Source organism: Pseudopipra pipra, chromosome 11 (assembly GCF_036250125.1).
Source record: "Pseudopipra pipra isolate bDixPip1 chromosome 11, bDixPip1.hap1, whole genome shotgun sequence".
Taxonomy (NCBI): Eukaryota; Metazoa; Chordata; class Aves; order Passeriformes; family Pipridae; genus Pseudopipra; species Pseudopipra pipra.
This window is the reverse complement of record NC_087559.1, coordinates 17,474,012-17,489,209: the sequence shown is the minus strand read 5'-3', so window position 1 is coordinate 17,489,209 and position 15,198 is coordinate 17,474,012. Positions and strand designations below refer to the sequence as shown.

General features: G+C 44.3%; 1 protein-coding gene across 2 annotated transcripts in view; it reads left to right on the top strand.

Annotated features, from left to right (window-relative positions):
- Window positions 1-15,198, top strand: part of RBM6 (RNA binding motif protein 6) — a 57,314-nt gene that overhangs the window by 3,786 nt on the left and 38,330 nt on the right. The window contains exons 2-5 of one of the 2 annotated variants that reach the window (XM_064667913.1): window positions 704-813; window positions 2,989-4,327; window positions 5,069-5,158; window positions 6,146-6,215. In XM_064667913.1, the coding sequence (XP_064523983.1) occupies window positions 770-813; window positions 2,989-4,327; window positions 5,069-5,158; window positions 6,146-6,215 (1,543 nt within the window). In that variant the 5' untranslated portion in view covers window positions 704-769. Of the gene's footprint in view, window positions 1-703; window positions 814-2,764; window positions 4,328-5,068; window positions 5,159-6,145; window positions 6,216-15,198 lie in introns of those variants that run through there. The other variant, XM_064667914.1, reaches the window with a different exon arrangement.

Sequence of the window (15,198 nt, the reverse complement as noted above, 5' to 3'; positions counted from 1 at the left end):
TTTTTTTCTTTTTTTTTTTCTCTTTTGTTTTTTTTTTGGGAAAGACGGAAGTACTTCCTATTTCAAGTCCTGGCTTTGGTTATCGCCAGGAAATCCTCACCTTCTCCGCTGGTGGGAGGAAGTGGATGAAATTTTAGATTTCTGTTGAGGCAAGTGTTATTTGCGTCACTCAGCTTGATGAGGGCAGCGTTGGAGAGCAGTGCCTGTCATGATTTATTGGCAAAGCCTTCTCTGTTACCTACAGACTTCTGAGGGCAGGGTCCCCATGGCAGACCAGTAGTAGCGATCATTTCCTTGAACAGCAAAGAGCTTTTGGCAAAAATAGTTTGGATTAAACATTAATTACAAACTGTTGTTCGGCTGCGGTCCTTGTTGTTTGTAGATGGTTGGCGTTCTCACATTCCTATCTGCACCCCAAATAGTGTCAGACAGCACAGTATGTTGGAAAGCTCTATGTTAATCAAAGCAGATATCAAATTGTTTGCCCACCATATTGACAGTTTGATTTCAGGAGTTGTTTGACGCTTGCAAATTTGAACGTGGAGAAACGTGACACTTGAATTCATTCATGCCTAAGTGTGGTCTTGTGTATCTGTGGATCCTGATCAGATGTTACACACACCCCTTCTAACCAGCAGCGTTTTTTCTCGTGTGATATGTGTTCTTTGCCTTGTAGCTTATTGTCATGTTGTTTATTGAACAGGTTGTGGCGTCTGGGTGTTTCTAGAGTGAATTAACCATTTCTGGAAACCTACCAGACAAGATCAAAATGTGGGGAGACCATCGACAAGGCAACAGAACGGGGTCTTTTCGGTAAGCACTTGAATGTACAGTTTGTTTCAGCAACATTCTTAAATACAATAAGCCATGGGAACCCTCTGTTTACTATTTTGGTAGAAGTTGTGAGGTCTGTGTGAAGCTAGGTGTGATTGCCGAACAACAGGCCAGTTAATTGACAGTGTAACTTTTTACATTTCTGTGAAGTTTTTAATTTAGTTTTTAAACCAACAACTGCTTTTAATAGTTCCATTCCTTCTCCACACCACCTTTTCTAGTGATACTTAGTTTAGCTGTTGTGAGCCAAGGTGATGATGTGCCATATGGCTTTTGGTGCTATGTGCTATTGACACCTGTAAGAGAAGAAAATAACTTCAAAAATCCTGGCACTTTCCCTGCACAGGATATCACACAGGATTTTATGAAAACTTTGAAGAGTTTAATTCTTTCCACGAGTTTAGTAAGTCCATATATCATAGAATCACAGAATAGTTTGGGTTGGAAGGGACCCCAAAGAACATCTCATTCCAACTCCTTGCAGGGACACCTTCCACTAGCCCAGGTTGCTCCCCGTCCAACCTGGCCTTGAACACTTCCAGGGATGGGGCAGCCACAACTTCTCTGGGCAACCTGTGTCAGTGCCTCACCATCCTCACAGGGAAGAATCTCTTCCTGATACCTAATGTAAACCTGCTCTCTTTCAGTTTAAACCAATTCCTCCTCGTCCTGTCACTACATAGCCTTCCAAAAAGTCTGTATTCCCATATACTTCTTTGTAAGGCATTTTTGAGTGTCCCTGGAACTGTTATAAAGATTCATGTGCAGCTGACCTGCACAGCATGATATTTGTCTTATTTTGTGTTGCTCTGGTCGTTACTGGCCCCTGTGTTTGCAAGAGGGCTCTGGGTATAAAAATGGAGCCACCAGAACCTAGGATTTTCCTCTATTGTGCATAATTCTTTCATCCTTTGCTTATGTGTGCACCTCAGTTCCTTGAATATCGGCGTGACAAAGGTACTGATCACGCCATACCTTGGGTTTCTGCAATAAGAATACTTCAAATAATTGTCTACTGTAATGTGTTGAGAAAGCTGATGAAAACCGGTATCCTCCAGAACATGTCCTAGTGGTATTGATGAGGGAGTGATTGTGTCTTGTGATGATATCAATAGTGCTGTTCTGCTGATTTTTAAGTGGATTTTATTGGCATCATGCTTTAATGTGTTGGGTGGGGAATGCTGTCCTTGATCCAAGTTTTAATTACTGTTGTACATGGTGGTGAAATGGACCGTGCAGCTTAGGAAATCTGTGTATGGTTTCATTAATCTTGGTGAGTGATTCTGTAGTGAAGCTTGAAGTATAACATGACTTGCTGTAGTTGCTAAGGAAATGTCCACTGCTTTGGGTAGCATTTGGTGTTATTTTAAAATGTGTTGATACTGTATTATTCTCTTTTTTAAAAAATATATTGGAGCCTCGCTTAAATGAAAAATCAAGTAGCTCCATCTCAAAAAAAAAACACCACCAAAAAGCCTCATTGGGTTTTGAAAAACTGTCTTAGGAGGAAACTTCTTCCTTAGTGTTTTTATGCAGATATTGGGAGAGCTCATAGCTCTAGTATTGTGAACTCAGTGTAAGACAGTCTGGAGGCACAAGCTCAGGGACATCTTGGATGTTGATTGTTGGCACAGTCCTGTGAGGCATCCTCAGTGTCTGAACTGGTGGCTTTCAACAGTTTGCCAGTTTGGACTCCAGCACAAGGAAGCATAAATGAGTCTTTGTAGTATGTCAATAAAGCCTGTTTGGTAACCTCTGCTTTCGTGTGCCTCAGGATGACGTGTAAGTGTAGTTGTTTCCATACTGCCCGGAGAGCTTAAGCTCGTGGGGTTCCTCACACGCCAGCTGCCGGCACCTCGGACAGCTGCAGAGCTGTGTGCAGTGCAGGACTATGTGGATTGCTACCATCATTAACCCATTAATATTGCAGGTATTCCCTGTTGAGTGCTTCTGGAAATTGTGCTGAAATGGGAGCACCCAAGTTTACTTTCTCACATCTGTCGTATGCTGCCTCATCTTAAACTGCCAAACATCAATATCTTCTGCGGATCTTAGACTGTTACACAGCTCTATAAAAGTTTAGAGAAGAATGTGGTGCTGTGTAGATTTCAGACTCTAAGCACGTTATGAATAATACTGTCTTTATTTCTACAGTGGGAGCCAAGAAGAAAGGTTTGCTCCCGGGTGGAACAGGGAATATCCTCCTTCCCTTGATAGTCTTGCTCAAGAAAGACACTCTGGCAACTTCTCTGGCAGAAAATCACTTCCTTTTGATATCCAGGCACTCTCAGGCATCCTCAATCCTCAGTTTGCCAACAGAGAGGAACCTTCTTTCAGCTATGGAGCTAGAGATGGACCACGTAGTGACTTCAGAGGTGGGGAGGGGCACCATGATTTCAGGGGCAGAGATTTCCCACCATCTGACTTCCAGGGCAGAGATGAGTCTCAGATGGATTTCAGAGGTAGGGAGCCACCCCCTTCTGAGTATAGGGGCAGGGATATGTACTCTGGAGACTTCCGGGAGAGAGAAGGGCCCCCTATGGACTTCAGGGGTGGGGACATTCCTTCAGGGGACTACAGGAACAGGGAGACGTTCCGTATGAACTACAGGGACAGGGAAGCACATAATATGGATTACAGAGGCAGGGATGAACCTCCATCAGACTTCAGGGGTAGGGGGTCTTATGATCTAGACTTCAGAGGTCGAGATGGGTCTCATTCAGACTTCAGGGCAAGAGACATGTCTGAGTTAGACTACAGAGGCAGAGACCATTCCTATTCAGACTTCAGAAATAGGGATGTACCTGATTTGGACTTCAGGGGTGTGGGCACCTCTGATTTGGACTTCAGAAACAGAAATGCACCGTCGTCAGACTTCAGAAATAGGCACAGGTCCCGGTCCGATCAGGATTTTAGGAGCAGAGATGTGGCTCCTCCCATGGACTTTTCAGATAGGGAAATGCCTCCCATGGATCAAAGCCTTGTAGATTTTAGGCGCAACCAATCTACTGTACCTTTAGCGGAAAGAGAGGGCTCTGGTTTAAGCACCAGCAAGAGAGACGAGTCTGCACTTGGTCTAGATAGAACTCCCTTTGGTAGCCAAAAAGGAGAGTTTCAACACTCGGAAGCACCAGCCAGAGAAGAGGAATCACTTGGACTGGGTCTTGAAGATGACACTTCACACAATTTCCAAAATAGCCGTGGACCTCTTCCTACTCTTCAGGACCAAGAGGAGCAACCTCAGACCTTTGCTAACAAGCAGCAACAGCAGCAGCTTTCTGGGGGGGAGCAGCAAAGATCCGATTCTGATCTTGGGTTAAAGGGCGAAGGTGACCTGGATTTCCTTGGAAGGCAAGACACAGATTACCGGAACATGGAGTATCGTGATGTGGATCACCGGCTGCCAGGGAACCAGATGTTTGATTATGAACATGGCAAGTCCTTTTCGGAAGGAAAACCCAGCAAAGATTCTAGGCCCTATAAGAGCCTTCAGGTAGGTGGTTTTGTCCATTGGTGTTTCTGTTAAACGCGTGTTGGCCAAAGAGTGGAAGGAGTTGGGGAGGCGTCTTTGTCCATATCCCACCACTTCAGTTCTATCCTAATTCACCATCCTTCTCCAAAATCATCCTCTGCTCCAGGTTGTTTAGTGGGCACCCTTTCTATCTCAGAAATACTCTCTTCTCAAGAGAAGTGCAGTTTGGCAAATAAGAATTGCTAAGTATGTAGAACCAGATTTGGTTCAGAAAGTCCCCAAGTTGAAAATGACCAGGCAGAGGGAGGATGTCAGGGAGAAGTGGTGTCCAGAAGAACTTACTTTGTTATTTTCTCCTGGATATTGCTTATGAGCACTACCAGAGAGAAGCTCCTGGTTTGGGGGGGCCTACGTGCAGCTGTTCTCATGCATGCTTTGTTTTCCTTCAGAGTTAACTTGGAAATCTGAAGGTAATGATAACTACTGAGTTAATAACTACTATTGAATTTGAATAACTGCTACTGAATTTGAATCTCCCGCTGCTGGAAAGCAGAGAGAGATGATTTGCCTGTTTAATTTTCCTGAAGCTAGATCGGTGAGCAGGTGAAGAGCTCCCTGAAGCTCACACAGGGGTTAAAGCTTTGAGCCAGGCTGCTTATGGGCCCTTGCTGAATTATCCCCTGCTTTGTTTTGTTACTGTTTGCATACCTTGTGAGCCACCATCTCTCATTTGTGAAACCATCTTGATTGTGTGAACTCAAGGACCAAGATTACCGGACCTGTCCCAAATATGTGAAGCCAAGCAAGCTCATTCGGCTGGGAGGAGTGCCTGAAACTGCCACAAAGGATGATGTAAGTGGGATGTTTCTCATCCAAAAACTTCTATCAGGGGTTTCTAAGGTACCACTTTTAAGTCTGGTTAATGTAGATCAGATGGTCTGTCATTTTCCCCAGGGGAAAATCCAGATTTAGAAGTCAATGCAATGTTACCTTTTATCTGATTATTCTGGGTTTTTGGGGGGTCTAGAAGTGCTGAGTTTTTCTGCAGTCGCATGTGGGGTGTTGTTAGCTAGAAGCCTTGACTCCAGACTCTTTAACATGCCTTACTTCATCACTGCTTTATATATACCAAATATTGTTACTACTATTTTGGGCTCAGAAGACATTTAGTGTCTAAGCGAACTTGTTTGTTCTTAGTTACTTGAAATTGCTTAAAGGAGATCTTACAAAGATGGAAAAGATGTTATTGCTGCTTTTAGTAAAAAATCATACAATGATCTAGGCTACAAGATGAAAGAAGCTCCCCTTCCTAGATTTTCCACTTTGAATTAGGACTTTAGGGATTTTTTTTTGTTGCTGTTTGGTGACAGTTCCAGGCATGAGAACCCCTACATGGAGCAGTTTTTGCTAGGGTTAGCTATGGTGATCAGCTTCTGAGGCTTGATACTGGAGAACTCAGGGCAGAAACTTTGTCCTTCAAAGGATGATAAGACTCAGAACAGTCACCCTTGTACTTTGATTTTCTTAAAAGCTGTAGGACATCTCTGAACTTAAGTAAGGATCAGAGGTGAACTGTCTGGCTGAGACCAGTGTAATAAACCTTTGCACAGTTGAATTGTGGTGTAAATGGAGCTCACTTCAAACAAAACCCCAAAATACTTCTCAAAACTCAGTAACAGTTCTTGGGTACTGCCGGAACTTAATCAGGAAAGTGTGTCAGTTTGTAACAGAGTCGAGCTAGAAATAAAAGAAGTCGGAGAGAGAGAAATGTACATTAGCAAGTACCTTGCTGTCGGAGGTTTGATTTTGGAGATGAAGTGGATCTCATTTTTCCTGTAGATTCTCAATGCTTTCCGAGGGCCTGATGGGACACCTGTGAAGGACCTGCGACTGAAAGATTACAGCTCAGGTGAGAATGCTTTCCCAGTGCTTCTAGTTTCGAGTTACAAAATAGTATTTTTTTTTTACACCGATACTCAGGCGGTTTGGTTAAAGTCTTTGGTGCCCTAATTGCAGGTATTTTTGAAGGAAAATGCCCAGAGTTTTGTAGTTTGTCCTTTTGTCCTCAAAACTGATGGCTTTACTCACTGCTGCTTCAGAGGTAAAGCATGTGTCCTCTAGAAAAGGGTAGGAGCAGCAGGAAGGCTGTTCTAATAGCCATCAAGAGTAAAGCCATGGGACAGCAGCTTAATTCCTTTATAATTTTTTTTTTTAATTATTATTAAATCCTTTTGGATTGTTCTAAATCTTGTTTCTGAGGTGGTCTTACTGTGGAACATGTCCTGCTCAAATAGTGTCCTCAGGAAGTCTCTCCCATCCTGACATTTCTCCTTCAGTAACATGAAACTGGTGTCCTGCTTAGGTACGAAGACAGGTTAAAAAAACAGGACAAAGTAAGTTTTATAAGCAAATATCCAAATCCTGAGTCTGGATGCTCCTCATCATTCAAAGAACAAAGTTCTGCTGTACTTCTGATCAGTATATATAGGATTCTGAAGAAAGAAATATTTTACAAGTCTGCTTTGTGAGAAAATTGTACTGGAACAAAGATGTGCAATGGTAGGAAATGCAGGGTGAGTCCTGGGGATTGATTTGGATAATACTAGTAGGAAATACCTCGAAACTGGTATTTTATTTTTTATTTTTTAAACCTAGGAGAGCAGAAGCTTCTACCTTCGTCAGTGCTTTTTCTTGTTTCCAGTATGGTTTTTACATGAAGCAGCTGGAATTCTTGGGGTCAACACATTATATAAAGGCTTCCAATGTGTTTAGTAACTGGGGAGAGAAACTGGGGCAATGGGGTATTTCTCAAGTGTATTTTTGTTTCTGGAAGCTGTCAAAGGAGATTTCACAACCTTCTCACGAACCTTTGAACTAAAGAACATCCCTGTGTCACGTAATCTGGTCTGGCCCAACAAGCAGAGCTTAAGGGGCACAGTCAGTCTTGCTTCTTTTCCTCTTTTCTAAGCATAGTTCAGCATGGCTGTCGTCACCCCCACAGCACTGACTGCAATATAGCAATTGCAACACGCTCCTCTTTTGCCTGTGCTGATGTGATTTGTCAGTTGTTATGGGTTTTTTCTTCAGTGATAAATGAACCTGAACTGGGAATTTCCTCGTAAGTCTCTTCCCATGTACGTTATTAGGACTTACTGCCCTCATTAGAGAACTGCTGTCTTCCTTCCCATTCCCTGCCTCAGAGGCTGCTCAGGATGAGACACAGTGTCTGGAGCTCTGGTATCTGCGGGTGGTCACATGTTACACGAGGAGTGCAGTTTTCCGCTGTCTCTCCAAAAGCTGCTTTTTTATTCAGTCTGTGCCTTCAGCTGCAAAGTTGGGGGTTTTAAAAGTTTTTCTGGCAATTGTGGAGAGGCAAGGAATGAAGTTAAAACTAGTTCATGTTTTATGAGCTGTGTAAAGCTGTCAACATCAGTCATTTAAGCGGTGTAACATTGTTCTAGGTTATGTGGATGCTCCAAAATCTTTGTTTTGCGTTAAATCCTGAGGCTGCGAATGCAGCTGCTGATTTAAACAGCTCTCTGATCCTTCTTACACAAGATGGATATGTCTAGGGCAATAAAAGCTTCCTGGATTGTAGAAACTTGGTCTTGAAACTGGGTAACTAGAAGCAGTAGTAAAATTAATCCAGCCTTTTCACATTAGGTCATCTTAGAGAAGTGTGTAGAATTGAATTCTTATTAACTTCTGAAAAGCTAAGCCTGTTTGAAACTAGAGGCCAGTCATGGGCTAAACAATGCTTTTGTGGTGGGCTGTGCATGTAAATATCCATAAGAATGAAAAGTAAACCTTTTGGATTACTGATGTCTCTGGGATACACCTGGGGCTACGGGCTGTATCGGCTCGGTGGCTGGCTCACAGGAGCACGTGCTAAGCCAGTCTGAGTGGGTTGTATATTTTTGAGTGCTGTCCAGAAATGTTAAAAATAACATTAATCGTGAGTATGCATGTTGAGTGTGTTTCAGAGAAGAATGCCTGCAGCTGTGGGAGAACAATAACAACCATAACAAATAACACGCAATTAACTCGAAATAAGTGAGGTTCGGATCGGTTTCACAAAAAGATAACGCTTATCATAAAGCTTATCTCAGCAGCTTCAATGTGATGATTCCACTGTATGATCTTTCACAAGACTCTTTCTGTTTTGGGGGAAAATATATGGTTGATTTTTCTTGGAAAAGCAGCTCAACTTCTTTATAAAGCCCTGTTTTTACATACTGTGTATGTGCGAAGGGAAGTCTATTTTCACTGAAGGCTGTGCTGAGAATGGAACACTGTTCTTATTATACCTGGTGTGATTTTGGTATGCATTCAAGCTGTTGATTCTTTATATTATTTTGTCTCTGAAGCCCACAGACTGAAATGGTGGCTAAATTTTAAACGAAGCAGTGAAAGGAGAGACCTTAAGAAGTGGCATAGTAATTCTATTTAAATCAAAGAGGCAGATATTTACAATGATAAAATGTCAAAGTTGGACTTCACAGTATTACCCTAAAAAACATTTACTTGTAATTTCCATCAGTTAGATTTAGTTGATGCCTGTATGTTCAGACTGAAAGTGCCAAATCCATTTGTGGGGGGAAGAGGGCTTCTTCCAACGTGATGTGTAAGCCTTGGCAGAAATAACTGTGTTAGATTGTTGGCTTATCTTCCAGCTTGCTTTCTCAAGTGTGTTTGGTCATGTCTGTCCAATTAATCCTTGCAAAGAACAAACCCTGAGGTGACAGTGGAATCTTCTCAAAGACCATCAGCTGCTTTGGTGTGCAGTATCTCCTGGTGCCTCTCTTGCTGCCTCGTGCAGATGTCCCCCTGATTCGGGAGATACTCATGGTGATGACTTGTCAGCAGCTCTCTGGGAAAGGCTTGTCTGTCAGTAATAGCTCAGTAGCCACCCTGTCCCATCTGAAGGTGCTTATCTCTGCTCACTGGGGTCAGAGCTTTCATGTGGCTTTACACCATGGTACCCCCTCTGTGGGGCTGTTAGTGCAGCATGTGACAGTACCAGGCTGCCTGTAGCCCTGGGTCTGTCCTTCTCCTGTTACTATCTGTGCACTTGCATTAGTGCTGACTGCCAGGAACTTGAAACCAATATCTTTTGACCTTCAAGAAGTCTTAACGTGAACACACCTTGCCCTGGTTTTGATTTTGATCATATTTTAAACTTATCTCCTGCCTGGTTCTCATCAGGTTTTATTTCCATTCCCCTGCCTAATGTCAAACATAAGTAAAGCCTGAGGTCTTATCTTGAGGGTCCAATGTGCCCAGAACTCTGGCTGAGCACACACATATGTGCCCTGGAGAAGGAAGCACGTGAAGCCATCTTTATCTTAAAGGGCTGCTTTAAGAGTTGTTCACTCCTAAAAGATGCTGCAGTGGTATCTAAGTAATAAGTGAAAACACGAAGTGTACTCTGAGCCTTCTGTTCAAATTGTTCTCCTGCACACAGTCTGCAGTGGGACAAGCTTGGAACATGTGTTTTCCAAGCATGATTTGTGTTAGGGGTGGTATCCGCAGTTGTGAAAGCTGTTCAGGGAAAGCGAGCCTGAGAAATTGCTGGCAGCCCATGACACTTTTCTGTCTCACTCCACAAGCCCATCTGGGGAACCTGAGGAGTTTTTGCTGGGCTGGGAGAGCCTGGTGGGGAATGGACACGCTCACCACGGCAGAGAGGAGCTCTGGAGTCGACCTGGAGGTTCCAGGTGAGCTGGATTGCAGTCAGCAGGAGCAGTGAGGTCTATCCCAGCCCCTTTATACCCTCTAAATTAGTGCAGCACTTCAGAAATTTTGTTAACCCTCTTCTGACCCTTCTGAATACTTGCTTTTGAACCCTGGATGGGGATGTGGGAAAACAATACTGCACCCTGAGGAGCAAAGCATACATGGAACTGGGATGCCTGGAGCAGGGAGGAGCTCTCTGAACAGCAGTAATGCTTTTGGCCAGAGTGGTGTCCTCATGGATACAGGTGGCTGGTGCTAAAAGATAGGCATCCTCCTGTGATGGAGGAACACGGAGGACATGTAGTGTCACCTGAAAACAGGACTAGCTTGGAGCTGCTTTATGGCAGCTGCCTGCTCTGTTTTGAAAAGCTTTTGTTTTGGCAAGTACTGTTGGCACTAAATGTACTTTATTATTTGCTCAGCCACCTTCTTGCCCTGGCGTTTATGTTTTGTTTCATTTCTCCAGACCTGGCCCTAATGTGGCGCTTGGAACTGCCCCCCTTATCCCTCCCTGTGTTAAACTTAAACTGCCTTGGCCAAGTCCTAGGAGAAACTGTATTATCTTGCTTGTTCTTACTAAGCTCTGCCGCATTGGTGCCCTGTTAAATATTAATAAGCCCCTTAGATAAATCTGTAAGAGGTGTTTTGTCTTTTTTTTTTTTTACCTAGTGGTGCAGCCTATCTTGTATATCAGAACAGTGAATCATTGGTTTCAGGAATATATCAGGAAGCCTCTGGAATTTAAAGTTGTTGTTTTTTAGTGCTGTGTTTTCCTAACACTCATGATCTAAGGGTCCAAGAGTCTCCAGTTCGTGATGGAAAAACTGGTGCAGATTTTTGCGTGGTGCATCTCTCCATGGTAGGGATAAGTTTTCCATTTTCCATGGCCATCATGCTGCAGCTTCCAGCCATAGGTAGGGCTGGAGAGGTGAGCTGCTGCTCTGTGTGGGGAGGTGTGCAGCAGAACTGTGCTTGACTGAGTCCTTTTGTTCCCTTTCTGGAGTGATGCAGTGCCCTTGGGGAAATCCCCTCTGAAGGGTGGATTTGTGGCCAGCTAGTGGCTTTCTTTTGAAGATAGCTTGGCACCAACCCTCTGGGGTTAAATTAGGAATAGGTCCCACAGGGAGTCAGATTCTTTGGTTTGGTACAAAGAACATGCTGTGGGATGTCTGTAGCACACAGAGGGGCATCTTGCCTGTTGGGCTAATTATTCAGAGGATGACTTGGCTCACCATCAAGGCTGGTGCTAAGGCACCACAGGACGAATCATCTCTTGTTGCGTTTGGTGCTTTGCACAGCAAAGGTTGTGTGGCCCACTCTGCTCTGTTAGCCACGACTCAGGCACTTGCTGAGAGCTGAAGTGATCATCCACAAGCTCACAAGATGCTGTAGCACACGTGGAGTTTCTTCTTGAGGCCAGATCCCCCCTGCTCATCAGCAGAGTTCTGCAGTCTGCAGGGGCTCACCTCTCAGGAGCTGCAGAAATGTCTTCAGTGCTGATCTGCGTGAAGCAATTGGTTCTAGTTTGTAGCCAGAATAGCCCTGCCAAGGACTAAAAAAACACTTAGCTGGAATTAGTCCATGGTCATCAATACCAGTACTTGCCAGTTTTCCCAGCTGTGTGGGCAGTAGGCTTTTGGCTTGTCTTGGTTGGTTTCAGGGCAGTAGTGCATTATTTCTTGGAAGCAAAATGCATTCTTGCTCATCTTTTCTTATCTGTGATGTGATGGCTTAGGAAATAGGAAGTAGAAATCTGTTCTAAGTCAGTGTTTGTGATAGTGATCAACCTTGGTTTAGGGTTATAAGGCCAAACCAACAGAAAAGGCAACAAATACATTCATCCATAAAACATGCTCACAGCCCTTTTGACATGCAGAATCCTCCCTGTAGTCATTTTTACAAAGGTGCTCATTCCTTTTGCATCTCTGGAGCAAAACTTCAAGGCTTTGCACGGTGTGCTGACATTGCATTCATTGCTCTGAGTCCTTTGTGCTAAATGACAGATCATATATCCTGGAGACCAGGTTCACGTTATCAGCACTTTAAAACCAACCTCCTGTCTGCAACACTTTCCCAGATATGCAGCTTCCAGTCCTCTCATGGAGTTTAGTGAAAGCCCCAGCCTTCCTCAGATTCCAGGTTTCTCTACAAACATAATGTAATACTTTGTCTGTAATAAAACTACAGTTTGTACAATCTTGGCATTGTTTGTTTTTCCCTCCTCTCCTCTCTGCTGGTGTATAAACTGCTCTCCTTGGGCCAAGAAGGGTCGACAATCATTTGAAGTTCTGACTGTAGTAGTTCTTGTAGTTTATGGAGCTGCCTTTGAGGGCATCTGAGGCAGGTCCTTTCTGTGTCTTGGTCTCCAGGATGGAGGGAGGAGGATGGACTGTAGTGCTCTACTTTCAGAATACGGCTCTGTTTCGTATCCTGTGGTTTCAGTGCTGTTCTCTGTCGTGAATGAGTGTGTAAGAGTGTACTTCTTTACACAGAGGGACAGTAGGAAGTGACAGGCCTTTTCCCAGCAGCAGGTGTGGCTCGTAAATGCTCAGCCTTTGAAAGGAATCGGGGATATGGCTTGTTGCAGATTGTCCTGTTTATTCTGGTACAGCTCTTCAGCTTTAGTAGCTCTGAAGACCAATTTATCTGTGCAGTAAAGAGATCTGACAAATTTATGGATGCTCAGAATCCCACCAGCTGGTATTGAGAGAGCTCATGATTTTGGCTTCTGTGTTAGCATAGATAGATTGCCGCCGTTCCCTGCCGTGCTGTGGGGGTGCCCTCCAAGTTTTCAGACTGTGTGGACAGATTTGTTTCCTCTGCCTGCCACAGAAGGCACTACAATGCTCTAAGGGCAGTGCCCACTGTATAAGCACAGGTACAGCCACTCCTGTGCAAGTCCAGGAGCTGATGTTTTCCTGGAAGCACTGAGTGTGTGATGCCTGCTAATAATAGCACAGAAATACAGAGAAAGCCCTGTGTTTTCCAGTATTTGCTTGTGATGAGGTATTTACTCTTTAGTATGGACGACCTACATCTGCATCTTGCCTCGGAGAAAACAGGGAGAACTTGTGCAGTGGGTCAGGGGGACATGGCCAAAGTGTGCCACAGATGAGGTAGATTTTTCTTTCAGCTGCAGAATGGCAGGTTCTCTGAGAACAGTGTGCACAATCCCATCGCCACTCCCCAGGCTTTGCAAAGTGTGTGAGACTGCAGATTCCTTCAGAGGGTGTAGAAGTCCTTCATAGTCACTCCATACTTTGTGCTGTAGTTGCCCTTGGAGCAATAGAACTTTCTTCTCTGCAGAGGCTTTCCTCAGCTGCACTCTGCTCTGCCGTGCTGTCTCTGGAGAGAGCAGGCAGCAAGAATCTCCTGCTTCTGCAGCTGGCCATGGCTCTGCTTTAATATGTCACCTCTCAGAGTCCTAGAAGTCCCCAAAATGGCAAATGCTTTTCTACTGTGGTAGTTCTGTCTCTTCCTACGGGGAAAAAGCACAAGCAAAGTGTTGTTGGGATGGTGGAGAAGCTCTCTGTCCATGGAAACTGCATCGTTGCCATCTGCTCTGAGGCTGCTTGGCCCCACCTCGCAGATGCAGGGACCTCCACCAGGTTTGCAGCTGTCCCAGCTGCCCAGGTTACTGCCCAGGTTAGTGTAGTGTCCTGTGGTGACCTGTTACATGGAGTTGCTTTAATGGGAGACCATCTTCTTCCTGATCCAGAGGGGAGAGAACGTTTTCACGTAGCACCACAGCAGGTGGGGGGGTTTGTCACGGTTGTTTTTGAGAAGGCAGGTGATGGTTCACCAGGGACCGGAGGTGACCTAATGCCTTAAGCTTGTCGGGGTGTGCAGTGACACGACTGACTGCGTGCTCACTCCTAGAGTCCAGAAGCTGAACTGCCTCTTGGGTTGGATGCCTTTGTCATGTTGCCATCCTGCCTTCTTTCCAAAACTATCTTTGCTTTGGCACAGACAGGGCTGCTGTCACTACACGATCTTTTCATTTGGCCTCCTAAAACTCCAGAGATATTTTTTTTATGTCTTCACACTGCTTACAGCCCCTCTGAGAACAACATTATGGTTTTCCTTTATTTAGATCTTTGATATAACAAACTATCATGAAGTAACACGTTACTGTGTGTCAGTTGTTCAGTAGAAACTGTGTGTGTACAGAAACAAGTCTTATTTTAAATCCCAAGTCTTTGATCTTTATCTCTGAAGCCAAAGAACAGTAATTTTAAGGCAAGCTTTCAGGATTTTATCCAAACCATTGCATGCTAACAGGGACCCTCCGTTTGCTGTCAAAATTCGCTTTGCTAAAACACATCTGTTTCAGAGGCAGAATATTCCTTATTCCAGTACTTGCAGAGCAGCTTCCTGGAGCTCTAAATGTGTCTTTACTCCTAAGTATTAGGCATTTGTGCCCATTTTCAGTGCAGAAAACAGCCAAGCATGCTTTGGGAGCATCCGTGAAGGATTGTGTATACATAGAAGCACTTAAGGAAGGGAAAGCAGAAGTCCTCTGGATTTTATGTGCTCACTCTCCTTGTGTTCTGATTTTGCCTGTCGTACACAGCCTGTGGTACTGTAGACTTGTGCAGCTGAGAGGAAGTAGCTAAATAAGGTACAAGAGTTCTTTTACACAGTTGACCTAAAACATGGGGGGAGATGAGGACATGCATGTTTTAGGGCCAAAATCTGAGTGAGTTCAAGTGTTGGAGGGCTGTTCCTGTTGGAGAGGTCATTTGGACAGTGTAGCTTGCTGCAGTGTGCTCAGAGTTTGTGTGGGGGAAATACTGATCTTTCCTTTTTGTCAGAGTCTGTGTTGATCACATATGCTTCTGCAAATCATTGCTCTGTTCTACTTTCTTGAGGATCCTGAAACTGTATGCAGTGCTAACCAGTAAGTGAAGATACCGAGATTTGTATCTTCATGTGAAACCTTACATGTGCAGTTAGGCCACCTAGAGTCAAAACCACCACACTGTAATCTTCAGCAGTGGTTTTTCTTTGCTGGTTTGATTGCTTTGGTTCTCCAGGTCATAGTAAAATACCAGTGGGTGTCCAAAAACTCTCACTCACAGGGGAGCACAGCTTACCTTGAGATGCCTGCTGAACCAGTTCCAGCCATTAGATGCCTGACCCTACCCCTCTGTTAA